Source organism: Malaclemys terrapin, chromosome 8 (genome assembly GCF_027887155.1).
Source record: "Malaclemys terrapin pileata isolate rMalTer1 chromosome 8, rMalTer1.hap1, whole genome shotgun sequence".
NCBI lineage: Eukaryota > Metazoa > Chordata > Testudines > Emydidae > Malaclemys > Malaclemys terrapin.
Window position 1 is genome coordinate 67,431,332 of NC_071512.1, and position 22,407 is coordinate 67,453,738.

General features: G+C 39.7%; 1 protein-coding gene and 1 long non-coding RNA gene across 3 annotated transcripts in view; one reads left to right on the forward strand and one right to left on the reverse strand.

Annotated features, from left to right (window-relative positions):
• Window positions 1-4,155, reverse strand: part of LOC128841493 (uncharacterized) — a 73,674-nt gene extending 69,519 nt beyond the window's left edge. The window contains exon 1 of the long non-coding RNA XR_008445859.1: window positions 4,076-4,155. This is a non-coding gene — a long non-coding RNA (uncharacterized LOC128841493). The remainder of the gene's footprint in view (window positions 1-4,075) is intronic.
• A 9,691-nt stretch (window positions 4,156-13,846) lies between these two features.
• The window catches only part of NR5A2 (nuclear receptor subfamily 5 group A member 2), a 126,201-nt gene continuing 117,640 nt past the window's right edge, over window positions 13,847-22,407 (forward strand). For both annotated transcript variants that reach the window (XM_054038332.1, XM_054038334.1), the window contains exon 1: window positions 13,847-14,710. In XM_054038332.1, coding sequence (XP_053894307.1) covers window positions 14,647-14,710 — 64 coding nt within the window. In that variant the 5' untranslated portion in view covers window positions 13,847-14,646. The remainder of the gene's footprint in view (window positions 14,711-22,407) is intronic.

The window sequence follows — 22,407 nt, forward strand, 5'->3', positions numbered from 1 at the left end:
AAAGCAATTGGGGCTTAAAGCGCAGTACAAAGTACCACCACATAGCAGCCAGCTTTCAACATTGTTGGTAATCAAATCAAATAAGATAAAATAAGGAACACTAATTCATTCTCAAACCAGTTAGGCCTCTTTTCTTTAAGGAAGATTCTTCAAATCTTCCATCGCTTTCCACATGCAGAAAGCTGCAGGTTTACATGTTTGGCCTGCCTTTTTTTTTTCTCTCTCTCTCTCTCTTTTTTTTTTTTTTTTAATCTCAAACAAGCCTCAGAGTTCCCTTTGGCTTAGGAGGTCTTTCACAGAAGGCTCAAAATCAATTAAGATTTTGTTTAACTTAGTCTGTCCAATTGAGTCTGACTGATTAGAAAACAGAGCTGTGGGTACTATCAGGATGCTCATAGGTAGGTTGGGTGGCTTGATCAAGGCAAGGCATGTTGAATTACAATAATTGTTTGAATAGCACTCAAAATGTATAAGGTGCTTTACAGATATCTAAGATGCCTTCCCCAATATATTATGGCCCCACCCGAGAGACCCATCCAGAAGAGTTAAACGTGTATTCACAGTGGACATTATCAATGTGGTTACCTCTCATATATGGCGTGGTAGTTAGAGACATTGACAAGGATGAAGCTTCACTCAGACAACCTTTAGCAATAGGATCAGGATTAGCCTCAAATCCCATAAGAATTAATTATAAAGCCCCACAGCTAAATACATGGAAAATCATTTGAGCAGGACAGAATCTTCATGTGCAGCAGTTGAACCGCCGGAGTTTAGGCTGAAAGGGTTGTTCTGAATAGCATATGGCTCACTGAAAGAAACTTTTTCCTAATGTAATTGTTTCAATTGTGGAACATGCATAGGTGAGAATCAGCAATGTACCGTTGCTCGTGAAAATCTAGTATAGTCAGAGGAATTTAGGGATCATAGCAACATTGTGGGTTGCCAGTTTCTTGCAACAACAAAACCTTGAAGCTGTGTTAGAAGAGGTAAGGAAATGAACAAGCAGCAGTGGTGGGGTAAGTCACCAAGGTTGGAGGCAGCCCACATAAAAAAGTAATGCAATGATGGCGCAAAACACTACAGTTCACAAGTGTTACATTACAGTGCTTGAATCTGTTACTGTAGAATGCTATAGGGAAATGTTTTTAGCAGCAGTGGCAGTGGTGGTTGCTACAAGCCATTCAAAGGCTTAATCTTCCCAGGTGTGCTCAACACTGGGCAGGATCAGCCTCCCAGGCCAGATCCAAAGCCCTCTAACATCCATGGAAAGAGTCCCAAATGAGTAAAGGTGAAGACAGTGGAGAAGAGGGCAAAGAGGAGGGGCTGGAGAAGAGAAGAAGGATCTGGAGCAGAGAGGGGGAAAAAGCAGGACCAAAAGAGTGAGGAAGAGGCAGGATGGATAAATGTTTGTATTTGAAGTAACAAAATGTACTTTAACCTACTTAGTTAAAAACATTGTGATCCACCCTACTTCCCTTTAATATCCTGCATTCCATTAGTCACTAAATCCTACTGATATAAGAGAGAGCACCCAGCAAAGTTTTAGTTTCTGCCAAAGCATTAGAGTTTGTTGCAAAATTTCGTGATGTTTTGCAAGCTTCTGGGAATTTAAAAAAAGGGGGAGAGGTGATTTTCCTTTCACTCCCAGCATTTTAAACCACTAACACCAATGTAATAACTCCTGATTCACACCAGTCTAATGAAAGGAAGATTCTGGAGCGGTATTGTTTTTGTAAAAGGAAATTATAGAGTAGGCTTGAGCCTGCTCCCAAACAAGTCTTCAGTAGAAGCAGTGCTGATTAAAAAAAATTAAGTAAATAGATCAAAGTACATTTTTATATCAAAATCAAACCTTTGCTTCTCCCATCTCTCCTTCAGTCTATAAAATACTGATCTTTAGAGCTAATCAAAAAACAGAATTTCCATCCTACAGGAAATTCTAACATTTTGAAATTCTCCTTTGTCCCAAATTGGGGCAAAATATCAAAATTTTTAAATTTATTGTGGAACGCAAATTCCAAAATATTCCATTTCAGAAACATCAAAATTACGTTATTGAAACATTTCATTTCAACAACATCAAAACCATATAAAATACAAAATATTATATATGGTAATCTATAAAAACATAGTATTGAAATTAAACATTACAAAAAGTTTTAATATATTAAACATTGAAATGAAATAAGAAAATTTGAACAAAACAAACAAGAAGGCCTAAACAAAGTGAGAAAATCAAAATGAAATAGTTCATTTTGATTTGAATTATTCTCAATATTTTCCATTGAAAATTGCCAAAATCAACTTGTTCCCATGAAAGATTTATTAAAACAGCATTTTCAAATGGAAAACTGTTCGAGCAAAAAAAATTTGACCTGCTCCACAGATCTTGCTTCTCTTCATCTCCATCAGGAAGCTAATCCAAAGTATGTTGAAGTCAATGGGAGCCTTTCCATTTACTTCAATAGGCTTTAGATCAGGTCCCTAGTCTTCTCCTCCTCTATTCCATATCACTTCTCTGCCCTCTCTTATACTGACTCTCATCTTTGTACATTTAAAGTTCCGATGGACAGCTGACACCATTTCCATCCCAACCTGCACAGCTGACTCCACAACTGCTGGTATTTTTCCCTTAATTTGTCACCCCTGATCTGTCAATCAGCCTTTTGCCAGATTAAGGACTCAAAGATTTGATCCAATCTGTTTGTTTGTTTGTTTGTTTAAGTTCCCAAATAATTTGTAAACCATTGTGACATTCGGTGTAAAATTCTAAACTTTTTTAAATCCTGAAACTTTGTTGGTTCCCTCTATGCCCTAGTGAGAGAAATTCCCACATAACTTCTCATTTGGTATTTGTCCTTGGGCATAAAAATCACTTGTTTTCTTTTCTGAGATCTCACAAGTTCACAAAACAACTGAATGGGAAGTCATCTGCCCAATTTGGCATCCTTCCCTCATTACTGAGTCCAGAATTTGTCATGCCTGTTAATGTGAAATGAAGATCAATATTCATTGTCCAGTCATTACATTTAATCAATTGATGTGGGAAATCTTGGACACAACAAGGAGTTAGGGACAATGCCACTCACTAGCAGTTATTTTCATTTTGCTGTTGGGATTAAATTTGAGAGATCACAGAATTTAAAATAAATTTGGAAAAATATAAAACTTTTAATTACATACTGTGAATGATCTGAGCCCCTCCATCACCCTCAATTAACACACTGGCTCTGAGACAATGACAAACCACATTCCTAGGGTTTGGCTTTATTTAGTGACTCTATGGTTTGTTAAAACAATGTACTACAAATCCCAGCCTAAGCCCCCCTCCCTAAATTTTGCTGTTTCTAGGGTTTCCTTCCAGAAGCTCCTCGTCTTTCTCCCTCGTTCCATCTGGCACAGTGAGACATTCCCACGTCTCTGAAAAGTCCGAGTATGCTATACCTTAAAGGTCACTGAGCTGCACATCACGCCAAATGTTGCAATCCCCTCTCATGTTTTGTATGAGCAACTTTCATTGTATCTTCCCACACAAGGCATTTGTAAAAAGCTGGGAAGTGCAGTATCCCTGCAGAACAACACTTTGGTGCAGTGGGTGCTGCTAGCTCCTCACAAGCCTGATCTAAAGGCTGCTGAAGTCAACAGGAGTCTTTCCAGATGCATGTGGTATTATTACACTATGCACCCAAAGGTAGTACTGGGCCCTTACCAAAGTGGGCTCTCCTTCTCTTCACTCTCCTCATGTACATATTAATAACAATTTGATTTATTATAACCAAAGGAATCACCATCCCCTTAGTTTCCCTTCAGCTTCAGCCATAGAAGCAAAGTGCTTCTCACTCACTGCATACACTGGAAAAGCAGAAAATATAAGTGGATGGGGAGAGCCTCAAGAGGGGATAATCAGAATCCCATTTGAAAGGCCTTTGCCTTCTAACTTAAAAGCATGTATAAGTCCAGGCAAGTACATGGGCTTCATTATACAAAGAGCTGTTTATTACCCTGGGAAGAGATGAGGCATATTTGCATTAAATACACGGCAAACAAGGTGGAATGATGAAATCCTGCTCACCTTATTCACATGAACAGTCTCACTGAAGAGCAGAAAGAGGTCCACTCTGTAAGTGAAAGAATGGAGTTGCTTGTGTGAAAGTAAGCCCATTCCTTGGGAAATGGAGTGCCCTTGCTGATATGAAAGAGAAAGAGTGGAGAGGGAACATCTGGTGTATATCAACATTGCTCCACTGAGCCAGATTTACACCAGCTGAAGAATACGACCCTAAATATTTTACTTTCTGATCTAGAACTTCTGCTGGACATTACAAAAAGAGGGAGTAAAGGGGGAGTGATGTTGATGGATTGGTTTTAAGTGAATATAGTGTTCATGAAAAACTGCCAGATGTCAGTGAACAAATACGTCCTGTTTAATCAACAAAACAAGTAAAGCATGACAACATTGCCCACACCATCCTGCCTATGTGCTTTCACCCTGATCTGGAATAATCATTTCTAGGGTTAAGAGTTGAGCCTCTATGCTCCTTTGCCTCCCTGCTGAGAGTGCAAACCAACTTGCTAGCTGTAGTAATGGTTTTGTAATGTGGACACACCCATGAGGAAATGGGCTGATAGCACCAAACTCTTTTCCTATAACAAGCTTCCCATTTATCATTTTTATACTAGTAATATTATTAAATCACTATTATTATATATTTGTATTACAATAGTCCTGAAAGGTCACAGTCAGGAATGGAGCCTCATTGTCCTGGGTGCTGTACAAACATAAAATAAATGATCGTTCCTGCCTGTCATGGGGTGCACTCAGTGCAGGTGGTGCCTACTCCTGGCTGTCCTGGGGATTAGCTCTGGCTAGGTGTTGCACCCTCTTCTGGCAGCATCTATCCCATTGTCATCTCGCCCTGTGGTCCTTCTTACTCCAGGAACTTCAGCCTCCTCCTCATAACTTGGCCCTCCAGCCAGACCACCAGATGGTTTTCCCTTCTGGGGGTTACCCAAAGTCCTTCTTCAAAAATAGTCTCAGGCAGTCTTCTCCAGTACTGCTCTGATGGTGCCACCTCTCCAGTGGTCAGTAGAGAAACCCAGGCCCACCCACTACTCTGGGCTCCAGTCCAAGGACCCTCAGCTCAGCAGTTCTGGGCTTTACTCTCTCTACCCTGACTGCTTCTTCCCTGGACTGCTTTCTACTCAGCTGGTCCATCCCCGCCCTCCTTTCTCTGGGTACACCAGCTCCAAACCCTCCTCCCTCTTCCTGGGGAATGACTGCAATCTTTCCCAGCAGCCCCTTTCTGTTGCCAGCTTCCTGGCTTTATAGGCCTCATCTGTTCCTGCCCAGCTGTGTCTGCTTGCCATCAATTCCCTGCTCACTGGCTCTTCCTCCAGATGCAACCTGTGGAGTTAATAGGCCTACCAGGCCCCCTTAACTCCTTCCAGTCCTGTGTGGGGTGGATACCCCATCACATTGCCCCAGAGACCTTACAGTGTAAATCAGGGGCACCATTTGGGGGGGCACCTGCTCCTTCCTCCCCCTCCCCCCCCCAAGTTTCATATCACATTTGGGTGAAGTTTGCTGTAGGAGGAAAGATGCTGCCCCTCCTCCTCCTGCTGCCCTGCTCCGTTGCCATTTGCAGCCGCCATGCTATTCCAACACCCCCCACCCCTAGCCATGGAGCCGCTGCCTCCTGATCTGCTGCCCCAAACTGGGCGGGGACTGATGTCCGGGTGTCCCCTTGCCCCCAGCCATTATGTACCTGGGCAGGCAGAGCATATCCCTCACCCTAGTCCCTGCCCTGCAGAGCTGCCCCCACTGTGCCAACTAGGGACCGAACACATGGCTGGCCCCGCAACAGCAGTACCCCCTCAGACACAGCCCCTCCCTACACCCTGAGCTGCACCCCTGCCAACACACAGCCCCTAGTTACCCCCTCCCTGCACCCTGAGCTGCACCCCTACCCACACACAGCCCCTAGCTACCCCATTCCTTGCATCCTGAGGTACACCCCTGCCAACACACACTATCCCTAGCTACCCCCTGCCTGCACCCTGAACAATTTTCAAATGTTTTCAGCTGAGTCACACACACTCACACACACACACACACACACTTTGAGTTATAATTTTTAGTTGCACCCTTTACCCCATTATCTGCAATAACAAAAAATAGAGTTTTCAGGTGCCTAAGTAGCCTCTGGAATCATGGTTAAAGTTGCCCCCTCTCACCAAAATCTGGATTTGCATCCCTGGTGTAAATAGGGTTCCAAGACAGAGGTATAAGAATGCAGTGGAGAGAAGGGGAAACATTATGTATAGAAATACATTATCAATACTAATAGTAGTTAATATTGTAGTTATATTTCTTTGTAGACTCTCCAGTCATGGATCAGGGCACCGTTGCTCTGAGTGTTGTACAACCACATTGACTCCATTGTGACCCTGGATTTTCCATGCCCAACTTGAGATGCCTTCAAGAGGTCTGATTTCCAGAAATTGCTGAGCACCCATTTTCTGGCATCTCAAGTTGAGCCCCCCAAAATTTAGGCGCCCAAACTCATTAGTCACTTTTGAAAAACTTGGCCAAAGTATAAAATAAAAAATCCAATATCTTGTGATAGATTGTGAAACATTTTTACACAACTTGTCCAAAAAAGACAATATAAAAATTAAAAATAATATTATTAATTAATAGGTTATAAGCAATCTATTATTCATGTGAAATTGCTAGGGAGACTATGCTCTTGATGTAATGAAATATTTCTCCAATAAGTCTATTTGTGCTGATTTTAAAGAACTTCAATAGTATGTAATATTTTCAAGTAGATAGAGCCTTGATAACTTGGAAAAACACTGAAAAAGTTGTGCATATTCAATGCCACTTACAACAATTAAATATATACCTTATTCTATTTGACCATGAAGCTAAAACCTAGATATGCGGTAGTTATATGTCATGAATGATGTTGAGAATTCAGCATAAGCCCTACAGAAAACAGCCACCTTAAAATTTCAATTGCAAAGAGATAGACCAGTGTACTGTTTAATTATTAGTGCCATAAAACTGAGCAGTATTTACCTGGCAATAACAGTGCTCTGTAAAATCTATTTATCTCTCCTGCCAGGTGTTATATTTCTCACAATTATTAAGAAAATGATCAGAAATCTTTATTTTGTTTCACAATCGTTTTTATTGCACCTTCCTCTCCTTTATATTATCAACTCCAATGAAAGTCAGTTTTAAAATGAGAACTTATTCCTGTGCTTACAACTAAGAAAATGTAGTCAATTCAACTGTAAGCCCTCGCCTACTTCAGGTCCCCACCACTGGTCAGGTTTAAGCATGGAATTGCACCTGCTTACCCCAGGTTGGAATTTGGCCAGTGATGAATACAATGGACAGTTCAGTTCTTCAAAAGCCTCCAGAAACCCTAATACAGCAAACAAGGTTCAACAAGATGACATTCCTATCTCTAGGCATGAAGTACGGGCTCTGAACTGCTCTCTTGGCCCAGTCCTACATTCATGTGTACCACAAACTCCCATTGATTTCACAGTGCTGAGGGAAGGCCTGATCCTGTGAATTACTGAGTGCCTTCAGCGTCCAGTGCAGTCAGTGAGAGTGGAAGGTAGTCAGTGCCTCGCCAGAATGCTTAGCACATTGCAGGATGAAGTCTAACTGTGTAAGATTTGATATTTTAATTCACTCTTATCAAGATAGACACATAGGCACAGAAAAAAACCTATGTATGACACCAATAGCCGTGGTGTCTAGGTGCCAAATACAGGAGTTTTTAAACATCAGCATGAGTCCATTTAAGTCCTTTTCTCCTGTACACCCTCTGGAGTTGTAGATACCTGCTTTTTTATTAATAGCGATATAAAAGTGAATTATTTACATCTGCCTAGCTCTGTGTACAATGATGGGTGAGTTCAGAGCACCTGTTACTTGTGCCATATATGGAAGCTATTCCCTCCTGCCTGTTTCACAAAAATCTGCTGTTTTCTCACAAAGTCAAATACTAAGCTCTTATTTCTAGTAAATGAGTCTCCCAGATAAGCTTCAAAACAGCTAAGTAACTCATTCATATCATTTTTCTTAGTATGTCAATAAGTTAGACTGGTGAATAGCAAGGAGGGCAGTAAATTAAAAAAAACAAAAAACCTTCAATACATAGGGCACAAACTGCTAACACTTGCATGAGTACTTCAGGCTTATATGGGGTAAAATTCACTCCTGTACCGACGTGTGCTGGAGCTATGTTCCAAGTCTTACGTAAACCCTTAAAACAGTGCCTAAATGAGACATATGTTGTTCATAAACCTTATTCTGGCCTTCTGCACAGAGGTGAATTTCACCATAAGCAGTCCCGTTGGCTTCAATATGATCACTCACTTGAGCAGATCTGGACAAGTTCTGTAAAAAAGTGTTCCTGAATATTTGTTTTAATTTGTAGGTGATTTTCTTTCCGCTCTGTTCACACTCCTTTTGCCTTTGCCATCCAGAAATTAATTAGCAGAAATAGTCACTGAAATAATTTACTTTAAGCAACCCTTGCACAAATGTCATGGAAAGCTATTTTAGAATTTGTAATCCTACATATTTGTTCCAGCCAGTGCATTTTAACATTATGCTCATCCAGTCAGAGAATAGAAATAGATCAGTGGTGAGTAACTTGCGTCCCGCGGACACACACAGCCCATCAGGGTAATCTGCTGGCGGGCTGCAAGACAGTTTGTTTACATTGACCATCCACAGGCACAGCCACCTGCATCTCCCAGTGGCCGCAGTTCACTGTTACCAGCCAATGGGAGCTGCGGGAAGCGGCGTGGGCTACAGGGGCGTGCTGGCTGCCACTTCCCACAGCTCTCAGTGGCCGGGAACGGTAAACCACAGCCACTGGGGGCTGCAGGCGGCCATGCCTTTTAGATGGTCAATGTAAACAAATATCAGAGGGGTAGCCGTGTTAGTCTGAACACGTAATGTAAACAAACTGTCTCACGGCCCACCAGTGGATTACCCTGATGGGCCGCAGGTTGCCCACCACTGAAATAGATCATGTGACTGATGTGCCCAATCAAAACATCTTGAATACCATCAGTGAATACCATCACAAACATTATAAAGGCCAATAAATTATTCACTGAAATTATTCAGTGAACAATTTCAAATACTGAACAAACTTGAGAAAATTGCAATATAATTGTGAAAATTCTGTGACGCTAGTAGAACAGGTGCCAGCTCATGTTAAGGCTTTAGGCCTCAACCAAGCACTGACAAATTCATTGCTGGAAATCAGCCTGTTTCACCTGTGCGTTAGTGTGGTTAAGATGTGTACTGGACTTATAACAATATGTTTAGACTTTATGAAATGCTTGTAAATTGCTGCATGCGTTAATCTCACTTATAATATCTTTAGCACCTGCTATAAGGTAATATTTAAGTTTTTGCTTTGTAACTGTAAAAAATGTTTGCTTGAAACTGTGAACCCAGTCAGGAAGGATCATCTCCTGCCCATCAAGAAGGCTGATCAAAACTAGATGGGCAACTGTGGGACATCACAATACAAAGGCTTTGTTAATTGCCCCCTCACACTCATGAAGATGCTGGGTGCAAAAGGGATTACCCCATCAGCTTGAATTCTGGAAAAAGGAAATAAAAACAGCTGATAAGAAAATTTTTCATCTCTCTTTTGCTGTTTGGACTCTCACTGAGCCAAAGCTATGAAACAGAAGCAAAAATCCTCAGGGTCATCCTGGGTTAGCCCTAAAAGATATTCAGAGCTAACAGATCACTACAACTCCATCACCTTTTGTAACCATAGACTATCTCATTATATGCTTGCCTGCTTTAACCTTGTCATAACTTTCTAATTATCTTTCTTAGTTTATAAAGCCTTAGACTGTTTACTATAGGATTGGCTATGCGTGAATAAATTGACCTGGGTTAAGCGACTGGTCCTTTGGGTTTGGGAGTAACCTGAATATTTATTTATCTTTGGTGTATAGCCACCATCTATCATTAAATCCAGCTTGCCTGGATGGCAAGATATACTGAAGTGCCCAAGGGGTTTGTCTATGACTCACTGGTAAGACTGTTATAGTGCTTTAGGAATTCACACTTGTGACTGGGTTGGTGAAATCTAATTATACAACATACAACTAGTTGGGGTCTCTGCCCTGCATCTTGACAGTCTGTCCTGAGGTTGCCACTCACAGTCATGAGCCACTCCAGACAGCGTGACAAATTTTTGAACAAAAAAGGAAGCCAAATTCACGAAGGCCCTGATTGAAAGGATCCTTTGAAGTCAGCCATTGGGACAGACCCCGACTAAATTATTTATTAATGAATTATTCATCCACTGCAATACAAGAGTTGAGACTCCTTATAGGAGGAGTAAGAGTTTGAAGGTTTGAGCATTTATTTTCACTATAGTAATATTACCATTCTTTAGTCTACTACTTTCTCCTTCTAGAAGCTAGTTTGAATATAATTAAACCCAGAACTAGGAGGTGGCAGATTCTGAAATGTATTTCCAGTTCTAATATATGCTTCATTTTATGGAGCGGGGGGAGGGGGAGAGAATAAAAAGAACCAATCATTTCATGATGCAAATACATTCTATGATCATAGTCATTTGGAATCAGCTGCAGGAAATACATTGCTTAAATCAGAACTTTCAGTATTATAACTTTTTATATTTTTTACTGAAACACTCACAACAGAAAGTTAAAGATTGGTGGATCGATCAGATTCTCCTTTTATGGAAATACAGAAAAAAGAAAGAAAAAAAAACCACGGTTGTCTACCTAATGTGCTATTTTGGTAATGAAATATTTTGAACATCAAAAATAATATAAAATGTATCAATAAAGAAAAAATGCACAAGATATTTCAAATGAATCCTAAATGTGTATTGCCGCATCAGGATGAATATTTGAATGGATGAAGTAAAACCAAGAGTTGCAAACCCAGGGTCAGATTCTATAAACCTTACTCACATGAGTAATCCTCGCTATTTATGCCAATTAGCATGAGTGTTACAGGGAACCTGATCTGACTACCACTGAAATCAATAGCAATTTTGCCATTGACTTCAGTGGCAGGAGAATCACACCCATACATTGACACACCCTTCTATTTACACAGAATGAGAAAAAAATTTAATCTTCACTGTCTTATGTGTCTATAAAAGGTGGAAGGTCTCCTGAGATGGCATAAAAAGACATTGATGGATGTACCAGATACCAAGAGAGCAATGTTTTAAAAGCTGAAAGAGAAGGGTAAACTCCAGACTGATCTCACTAGATTTACAACCAGAGATTCAAACTGGGGTCTTAGAGCTATTTCAAAAGGTCACTGTGTATTCATCAAGCCACGGTGCAAGGTATCCTTTAGAAAAAGGGCTACTCTCCTGCCAAGCTCAGGCCCCATTAAAATGCATGCAGTGATAATGTGATGTGATTCACAGTATATGAAAAATTCCTTCCAACTCCACATTGTGGCAAATAGTTGCAAAGGATTACATAAGCAAGATTCAGTGTAGGAATCCTTGCCAATCTTTTTACAAACCACCAACTTTTTCATCTGGCAATAAATGAAAAAAACATTGGTAAAGCATGTTTCTACTCAACATTTTCCTAGCTCCCCTCATGACCTATATGACCACGGATGGAAAAATAAAATTGTAAAAGTATCACCTTGCAAAAGCCTTCTCTTGGTTTTATCAGAAGAAACAAAGTACTGAGCACACAGAGGTAGAAAACTATTGCATGGTGCCATAACTACAACAAGGGAAAGCTGATCTCATTAAGGTCAAATGGGAGTTTTACCACTGACTTCTCTGAACAGAACGCTAAGTTCCTGATCCAGCAAATACTTAAGCACGCGCTTATCTTTAAGCATGTGACTTCAATGAGACTACTCACATGCTTAAAGTTACACACATCCCTAAGTACTTTACTCAGTCAGAGCCTGAGTCCCTTTTGCTAAGTAATGGCTGATTTACAAGCTGATGTAGGATGTCCTTGAGTTTTCCTATAACTTTCCTCCTTCCGATTGGCCCAAGCACTAAGGAAAGTTAAAAGTCTCTTTGTCTCTGCACCTGGCACAAATTCTTCTATCACTGGAGACAATGTATCATCAAGGGAAGGAGGTGCATTTTTAAATGACCTTGACATTTGATACTGATGCAAAAAGGAAAGGAGCTACAGAAGTTGAAGCCAAAACCATGGACTTTCTTTAGAATTCCTATGATTTAGTGTATCTGTCCCATGTACTGCAGATTTCTTTATAGCCACTCTTGTATATGGGCCAACAAAGCTAAAACACTGTCTCTAATGACACAGTGGAAAGTATCTAACCACAATATCATTTGCAGCATTTCTTTTATTTTAACCCTCACCCCCCACCACCACCACCCTTGAGACCTAAATAGAAAATACACAGTCCCTGATTGGAGGGGTGGGGGAGCTTTTCATTTTTATAACCTGAAGTTCAAATTCATTTGATCATCACATGAATCAAGAGCAGATACAGAATTTGAATCGAATCAGATTTTCCTATAAAATCAGTCAGAATTGTCTCCGGTTTTTGATAAACATGAACTCACTTCAACATATTTCAGTGACTGTAGAGACATGCCTAGTATTATTAAATGTAGCCATTTACTCTGGAATGTAAATTTAAGCTTTGTCAATAATCAAAAATAATAAGCATTTACCCAACACTTTTCACTTTCACAACATACAAATTAATACTCACAACACTCCTGTGAGGTACATAAGTATAGTTATCCCACTATACAGGTGAGAAAACAGAAGATGAGACATTAAGGAGCCCAGTTTTCAAATGCTGCATGAATTTACACGGCACATGCATAGTTACCATGATAGAATGCACAAATTAATGTTTATGACAATAATTGGTTATTTGGTGACCAAATATCTGATTTGCACACCCCATTGTGGTACCTACACAGGCAAATAAGTCGTGCATTTTGTACTTATGTTTGTGCACCTAACAGTTTTGAAAATCAGGCCCTACATGTCTTACTTGCAAAAGCCATAGAAGGAGACAGTGTTATAGCCCAAATTATAACTCAGGAGTTCAAGACTCCTAGTCCAGACCATTAGAAAACCACTACAGATAACCTCCCACACCCAATGCCCTGCTCTAGCTTCAGTCCTGACCAGAAGGATAGGAGTGAAAAGCAGTTCAATCGGTGCGCTGTTTAAATGGAGCCAACAACCATTCCAAAATGTATAAAAGGATGCATGTGTTGCTTTAGGGCCTGATGCAAATTTCACTGAAGTCCTTAGAAAGACTTCAGCGGGCTTTAGATCTGGCTCACAGCACAGTCCATTTTCTCTATTTTGGAATAGACTGGAAATTCGAATTAATGTAAACTGGATATGACAGGCCTGATTCTGATCTCACAAAAGTTTTACACTGATGGAATTCCAATGACTTCAGTGAAGTTATTCCTGATCTTCCCTGGTATAAGAGGAGAAACAAGCATCATGAGCCAAATTCTGCACTCAGTTCATGGATGTACATGCAGCCTAACTTTATTAAAGTAAATTAAGTTACACTGCATTTACTCCCAGGGTAGCTGAGAACAGAACGTGGCTCGACAGACGTGCTCAAAATGACATGTAGTGATCATTTGCACTACATGCCCTTATAACATTGATTTTCAGCATTGTTCAAAGTGATTCTACACGTTAGAAAAGTTTTTGCATTAAAGCAGCTTTAATTGTGAGTACAATATCGCCTATACATTATTTTCCTAGGATAACAATGTTTAACTCTGCTGTAAAGCTCTTGCTTTATTGAAAATATAGTGTACGCTTTTACCTAAATGGCTGTCATCCAAACAAGTTGGGAGTTAGTCTCCTATCTAATGAGTAGGTGCAATAAAATGGGTTTGTCTGACAAAAAATCACCATAGATTTGCTAATGCTCTTACCCAGGGAATAGAGTCCTAAGCAGATACATAGGCCTAGTTTAAGAAATTAACGTTTGCTTGTTTTGCCATCCAAGGAGTATTTACAGAAGACAAAACAGTCATACTTGTTGGCCGCTGTGCAAAGAGGTGATGACATCGAGAGGACAGGTCACAAGCCTGAGTTTATTGTCATTACACTTACATTGGTACTGGGTTTTATCCACTCAGTATGATCTTCTGACCCCACAATTTTACAACCTTCCACTCTCTGTGCTTCATAGCACCTCTCCACTTCTAAGTTAATCATTTCTCTGCCATTATCTGCCAAGAGTTCTTATCTCTTTTGCTGTCACTTTATAACAGAGTCCTCTTATCAACCTGTACAGAGTCATGTGACCATGCCGAACCTATCACAAGTTTCAATTCTTCTGATTAGAGAATATCATGAAATGGGATACATGGTTTAGGGCAGTCCACTAATGTTGGAAAAAGTACAGAGTCCATTGAAAGACATACTTGCTACTTTCTGAATTCTTGGATTTTTGTTGTTGTTGTTCATCTTGCTGACTTTCACTGAAGGTTATTGTAGCCTGGGTCTCAAGGCCAGAAAAGTTTACAAGCCACACCTTTTGCCAAACTCAATGCTGTACACCCTATACCCAAGGACATTTTATATTTATACCTAATAATGTCTTCTTGTTCTGACACTGGCAACATACAGGAATCTATAAAACATGGACTTACACCAGTTGGTAAGTAAAAGCTTTTCTAACTGTTATGGTAACTCTGCTTAACTCTGTTAACCTTGAGCCTTATCATCCATGCCAAATTGAAAATCATCATTATGGGATAACTTAACAACTGTTTAATTTACACTTTGATTTTATCAACAAGAATATGAATGCATTAAAATCCCTGTTTAAAATGTTAAGTAAACAGTTGATGATTTAATTGAATAGCTTTCTCTTCTCCAGGTATACTATAATCACTAAATACATAATCTGTCATCACTCTAGTCTAAAAGCCATATGGAATAACATATTTAATGTAATTATTTGTTACAATTACTAATATTTGTGCAATTGTCATTAAATATATAAAAGGCATAAATGCATACAAATCAGGCCTAAGCCTATTGCATGATTTGAAGTCAATAAAACTTCAGAAGCATTTTATAGTCTTATCACACATAATACAGACTTCTAATACATATGTATTTAGATGCTGTACAAATGAAGTTAAATATTCACTGAGTGTGAGCAGGGCTGTAAATAAGACAATGCATTTAACATTTTAAAGTAACATTATAAAACTTTATAAACCTCGAGTGCATTCAGATAGCCTCTGGAATCACCAGCTTCACTACACTGAAAAACTGGAAGGCATTTATTTTACTGCATTCAAGCTCTTACTGAATGTTGCATGGTGTCTTGTTCTTGATGTTGTTTCTCTGGCATGTTTTTGACTGTTTTAGGGGGGTTATGCTTCTGTGTTTTAAGCCTTGTCGATTCTCTCTGAAATACTCTCTGTGTAGTTTTTCCCTTTCATTTATACTTCACTTCGACCTTTATAAAAATGCCAAATCTCGAATTATTCTGCTTATTTGTTCCACGGAGTTCGTACAAATTAGATCTAGAGTCGGGATTCTTTTTCCGTAGAGAGAATCTAGCATCCTACTGCCTGTCATCTGAGGGAAGAATGAAATGCCTGCTGAACTCCTGGAAAAGTATGAAGTGCATAGACAGAACAGCAGAGAATCACTCTAATGGGGTTAGACCGGGATGTGATTGTGCCAGGCTTGGCGGTGAAGGAATTTTACTTTTAAATAGTTTTCCAAATCCCTTGCGAATCCTTGTGTCCCGTGGCCTGAGCGTCTCCTTTCTGTGCCTTGAGCTAGCCAGGTGTTGATCGTTGTTCAATTGACAGTCCGGGATTTGCTTGCAAGCGGTCTCCAGTTGCGCCGTCCGGGTCGTATATAGATGCTCAAACCAGGGCTCGCGTAAAAGTTACAGTGGGTGACTGCGACGCCCTGGCTGAGCGCAGCACCAGGCAGGAGGTTTCTCAGCCCCAGGCAACGTTTAAATATACCGATGTACACTATTGGGTTTCACTTCTGGGGCTTGGCTTTTTGAGAACTATGGCAGGAGCGAATTTGAGGCTTGACTTTTACAACGACTGATTATAACCCGTGCCCTTGAAAGATGGTTTTCGCCTGGTGGAAAGCCTTCGGGATGGAGACCTCTACCCCTCGGTGCCTTACACTCCCGGGTGCGCGATACATGGGTTGATCGCTGGGAGCAGAGGGATCTGAGGAAACTCTTTAGCGGGTGGTGGTAGGGGCTGGGGAATGGCTTTGAGATCTTAGTTTGCAGGCAGTCTAAAGACAAGGAAATGCAGTTGAAACATGATCTTTATCTCTTGGGAGGGGCCGCTGCTTTTCCTTTCACTGAACTCCACGGAAGACCTTAGCTCTGCTTCCCGAGATATGTTAGCCAGCCAGCGCTCAGTGACTCCAGAATCGCCCCCAGGCCAGGCTCCAGTTCTGCGGGGGGCTTTTCCTTTCACTTCGATTTCACATTCTCATGGGGCCATCTTTCAGCGAATGAATGGTGGCTACTCCGCTTGTTCTGCTCTAAATGAACCTCTGAAACAATAATGTTCAGCGCCTAAGCGTTGGTGTTTAAACTTGGCCTGGCACAGTTTACTTCTGAGAGCGTGACTGTGTCTCGTTTCAACTGCAAAGCGGCAGGTTATGTGGGTCAGCGTCTCTGTATACTAGCCAAAGAGTATAGACCTGCGTAAAATGCCCCAGTGACATGGTGAATAGGTCCATGGGCTGTGCGGGGGCTATTCCTCTGAGATCGTTTGATTAGCGGAAGGATCTCCACCAGTCTCCTTGGTGCATCTTCCCAGACTCTAGCAACCGCTTTTCTTTCTCCATCCAAAACACAGGTTGTTCAGCACAACAAAGTGGGTTTCATTCTCTTCTCATGCCAGTTGGGATATAAATCCATTGCTTTTCACTGCTCAGAGATACAGCGTTGTGAGAGGCACCTCAGTGCTTCAGGAGATTTTTACTCAGTCAAAGCAACTCTTTCTAAATTGGGTGTTCCACTGTGATGTTGGGCCACATGCTGCTCTCATTTCTTCAGAGGGGTTACTCCAGATTTATTGAGGGCGGGCTCTGGCCCAAGGATTCCATATGTGTTCCAAATGTTGCACTTTCTGACCCACTTGTCTCAGGACCATTTGAGAGATTTTAGGCAGACGTTCTCAGGTTGCCTTAACAGTCATCGGTTGGAATGAGGCTAAAGAGACCAGAAGAGGTAAATTGGACGAATTTGGGTCCATCTAAAGACTACTGCTCCAGGACGTGTTTAACAGAGAAAGGATCAACCCAAACTCCTACTGTGTGTGTATACCTGTGCTACTTTAAACCACAATTCGACAAGCTTAAGAAAAATAAGAGAGTTAGTAGAGGAAAATATGAAAAGGGATAGACAGTCTGATTCTGATCTCATTCAGATAGACATAAACCAGAACTCCACTGTCCTAAACTGGGTTAATGACCTCAATGTAAAACCAACATGAGATCAGAACCAGGTCTGCTGTATGTGTGTGTGTGTAGTATGTACTTCTACTGTTTACAGGCCAAATATATACTAGTTTAAGTGGGAATAAAATATGGCCTATTGCTGAACAATTTAAATATCAAATGTATTTTAAATAACTATAATAGGGCCAAATCCTGCAGCCCTTACTCAAGTTAGCCTAACTCCCAGGACATTAATGTGATTTTTGCCTGAGGAAGAACTGTACAATGTGGCTCAGAGTATGATATAGAATGTCTGTCTTCTTTTCTTAAAACTTTAGTATAATAAATCATTGAGTGCAACTCAGGAGTAGGAAAAATTAAAGAGAATGGTCAGTCAGGTGAAGGTTCTAACCAAGGTAAGGCCATATCATAAAGAGAAGTACAGTACCTAGCACAATGGAGGCCTAGTCCATAACTAGGGCTCCTAGGTACTACAACAATAGTAACAGTAATCATTAATAATATATTAGCATGTATCACATTTACCCCCAACTCAGTTTAAGCTTCCTGTTCATCAAGTACGTCCCTTATAGAAATATAATGATGCTACAGAATACCTTATTCTCTTATATTTTGTTTATATAGGGGCCATATCCTCAGCTGGTGTAAATTAGTATAGCTCCACTGATGGCGTGGACTTTCAAAGTGACTATATTATATGCATTGTATCTCTGAGACACTGGATCAAATTCAAATAAATGCAGCCTGGAAAAAGCCAGTGTAACTCCCAGGAGAGTCTCTGGGCTCAATTCAGTGGTGATCAATGCACTAGGCCAGATTTTTCTGTCACTTACATTGGTGTAAACCTGGAATAATTCAATTAAAGTAAATAGAGTTACTCCAGTTTATGGCAGTACAAATGATAGCAGAATCTGGATGTCAAGTCATCATAAAAGAGTTGTAAGTTAATGTAAGTGGCAAAGCACTGTAACCTTGCACCAATTTGGTATTCACTCAATAGATCTGTGTGTAACTTGCACACTATTGTTTGGAAGTGGTGTAGAAGTAAATTAAATTGATTCTGCTCTCACTTGTACCAATGTAAACTAGGAATAACTCTACTGAAGTTAAATTAATTACTCTGGTGTAAAACCAGTATAAACAAGAACTGAATCAGATCCAGAATTTTTAAAGATAAATCACTCTGGTCTGTTTTAACTTTCTCCCAGGGCCTCATTCACCGTTGGCATAATAGGCACAACACCAAGTGGGCTGGATTCTGATATCCGTTATTCCAGTTTTACAGCAGTATATCTCCATTAACTTCAGTGGAATTATTTCTAGTTTATATTTGTGTGAGAGGAGAATAAGGGCAATTGATTTCAATGGGTATATCCCCTTCTTAAAACCACAGCTGATTTTGGTCTTCAAAGAATGCAATTCACTTTGTACACTCCCTCAACAATAAAAATCACAATATTTTGCCATTCACAACCAGTTTCTGGCCAACTGATGAACAACATGTAATTTACACCATCATTCATAGCACCCATGTACTTTGTCCATTTAGTCAAATTTATATCTTGTGTAAATCAGTTAATAGACTTGGACCAGGAATGAATATGGGTGATTAAATCAAAACCTAGCTTTTACTTAGCATTTCGGGCCTGATCCAACTCCCAGTGGGAATCTTTCCATTGATTTCTATAGAAGTTCTATCTTGCCCTTAAAAGGTGAATAGACCCTGGAACATAAGCTGGCCCCTCGTTTTTCCTGACTTCCTGCCTTTTATCTTTTCCTCCACCTCACCCCAACAAAGGTCATGGTAGGCAACTGGGATTCAGTAAGAGTTGATGGTGCAGCACTCACAGGATCAGACCACATCATTAAATGGACTTTTTGAAAATATTCATCCAGGGCTCCAAATTTTTAATGGTTTTACTTTTCTTTACTCAGCCTTTTGTCTCAGGGTTCCTCAGGGAACCAATATACAATTTGTAGACACTTTAGTTATGATTATTTAACATGCCATTAACTTGAAAAACTGGTTAAGTGGAAGGAAAAAAATAATCTACTTGTAACTTCTACCTATGAAATTTTCCAATTTGCATAATATTTACTGTCATCCTAATTTTCTGTATGCCCTGAGGCAACATTTATATTTCCTACTATATTATATTATATTTATTAAAGTGTTTTAGGGTTTAATGAGTTAATTGATAAGATATAGTTTCCAGTGTATGGTGCAATATTAATTAACTAACAAATCAGCAAGATTATATTAAAAAGTTGAACATTGATGTGTGTGTGTGTGTCTTTTGTACTGTGGATAAATGTAGCTGGAAATTAGGTTTATTGAGAAATTTGGATGAGAATATCAGCATTAGCAGATAGCTGTAAATTCAAGTTTCACAGTACTTTCAAAATAGGGTCCCCTCCTTTATTTCTTACTCAGGCAAAGTTTCCACTAACAAATGTAGTTTTGCCTGATCCAGGGCATGCCCCAATACTGTCAGGACACAAGTTAAATTCTGTATTTGTTTACAATAGTGAGGTTTTGAGTCTGTCATTTTTAAATGTACTATGTCAATCTTGTCTCAAGATACTTTTGGAAATTTGGCTCCTCATTGACTAAATACTAAACTTTTTTTTCAATTTGATGTAATGGAGTAATTAGACATTATATTTAATTTTCCAACTATAGTGTTACAAAGATTAACACATTTACACCTAAATACACATTATACATGCATTCAGTCTGATTCTAAATTGCAGAATAGCTGAGATAAAGTAACAGAGATGATACCTTTAGTGTCTAAGAGGAAAGGATTGATCTCTACCAGGCACCTGCCCATGTGGGTAGGTTAGGAATCAGCTCTTAAACTTTTCCTTACATAGAGTAAAGGGGAAGAATCTGCTGTAATGGTCACCATTACAGGATGGATGAGTGGGGGAATAATTATAATTTCCTATGGTAATATATATATATTTCTCAGGTATAAATGTTTAAAGGTTTATTTTATGACTATATGTGTGAGAGAAATTATATATGAAGTATATGTATATATTGATGTATAAGCATAAACTATGTTAATTACAAAGATGAGTTATTTAAATAAAGTTTTGCAAGCTTCAGCACATAACTGGTATGTGGGGGGGGAGGGAGGAAGGAGACCCAAGAAAACTTTTTTACTATTGAATCAAGGTTACTTGTCCCTGAAATAATAAGTTTTTTTTTAAAATCTGTCTGTACAGTATAGAAATCAGTTATCTCTTATGATATAGAGACTTGGGTTTAGTTCTAATACAATTCTTACTTTCTTAATAAAAACAGATGTAGTAGCTGTATGTGTCCTCCAAGCTATAGCTTTTCTTTTACAGAGTGATCTAAAGAAATCTCAAATAGTGAAGCAGAAATATAGACAAAGGAACCTAACTAGAAAAGTACAGTGATTTAAATGACACTGCAGTAAACATGCTATAGATTTGCAACACTAAAAGTAGGTGAATGTGATAATTAATAAATAGTAATTAGACAAACGGTAATAAAATAAAGTAGTAAAAGCTAAAGCTCCGATCCTGCAAATTCTTACTCACATGAGTAGTATTTACTCTCCTAGATAACCCCGTTGGCATACCATGAGAAATGTCTATTTGTTTGTGTAAGGGGTTAAGGATGGGGCACTTCATTTGGAGTCACCTCCTCTTTGTCTATATGGTAAAAACTAAAAATTTTCTCAACTTTAAAAAATGATCAAAGCTGAACAAATCCTACCCTTCTCCCCTTCCCCCGGCTGTTAATGGCGACAGGTCTGAGCTGTATTTAATCCTTCTGCATTAGATCAGCTTTTCCATCTGAAAGGCAAACAGTGAATCGCAAGGAAAAAAAATCCTAACACCATTTCTGCCTGAAAGTTTGGATCTCAAGGTGGCCTAATGGGATTGGGTGAAAACTGCAGCCTGGACTAGACTGTAGTTTGCTACTGATGCTGTTAGTTCAGTAAATTCCTCATGCAACCTTTGGGCACGTGTTGTTCACATAATAAAATGTACCAAAGGTTGTCATTGTTTAATTTCGGATTGGATTGCAGAGTTACAACCACTTTGTCCCACCCTAAACGTCCACCCTATATACACACCTCATCCTCATCTCTTTTAAACCTCAATATCAATACTCCCAGTTTGTTTGCTGTAAGAAAGTTACATTGCAACCTAAAGCTAGTGGGAAACTATAAACTCGAGTCTTTGTACGACTGTTGAAGGTGGGAATATTTTACTCCCAAACGATACATGGCAAATGTGAAATTTGCTTTTAAACCACATAATTTTAAGTGACCTTATTGCATAATATTTGCATTGAGATTTGTAAGAGAATTAAACAGAGAACAGCTAGGTATTGTGTGGTGTCTCCACCCGCATGGGCTGGAAGGTACAGCAACTAGTACGAGGTGAAGTCATTACAACTTCTCACTGGTGATGACTCATTTCGCAATAAAAAAAAATACAATCACAGAGATACGTTACCACTTACCTGACCAGGTTTATTCGTCGCCATATAACATATCTTGTATGTTTCACTCTATGCTGCAAGGTGTTTATAAGGCATGGATGCGTTCCAATGTACAGCAGTAAGCTTTATTGTTCTTTAAAAATAGCACTGCAGTCAATAATTGATTGTGTCGAAATAGTTGTGTATTTCGGAGTAGAGGGGATCGACAGCCCCAGTAAGGTAACTGTGAATCACTCAAGCTAGTAAATGTAATAGACTTTTGAAAAGGTTGATCACCTGCGACGTATATTTTACAGCCTGACTCACTGTGCATTGAATTTTACATCGGATCAGAAAGGTGTGGTTTTGGTTTTCACTTCTCTAGACCGGGCAGTTTACTTTTTAACGCCTCCTTCTGCGAGTTT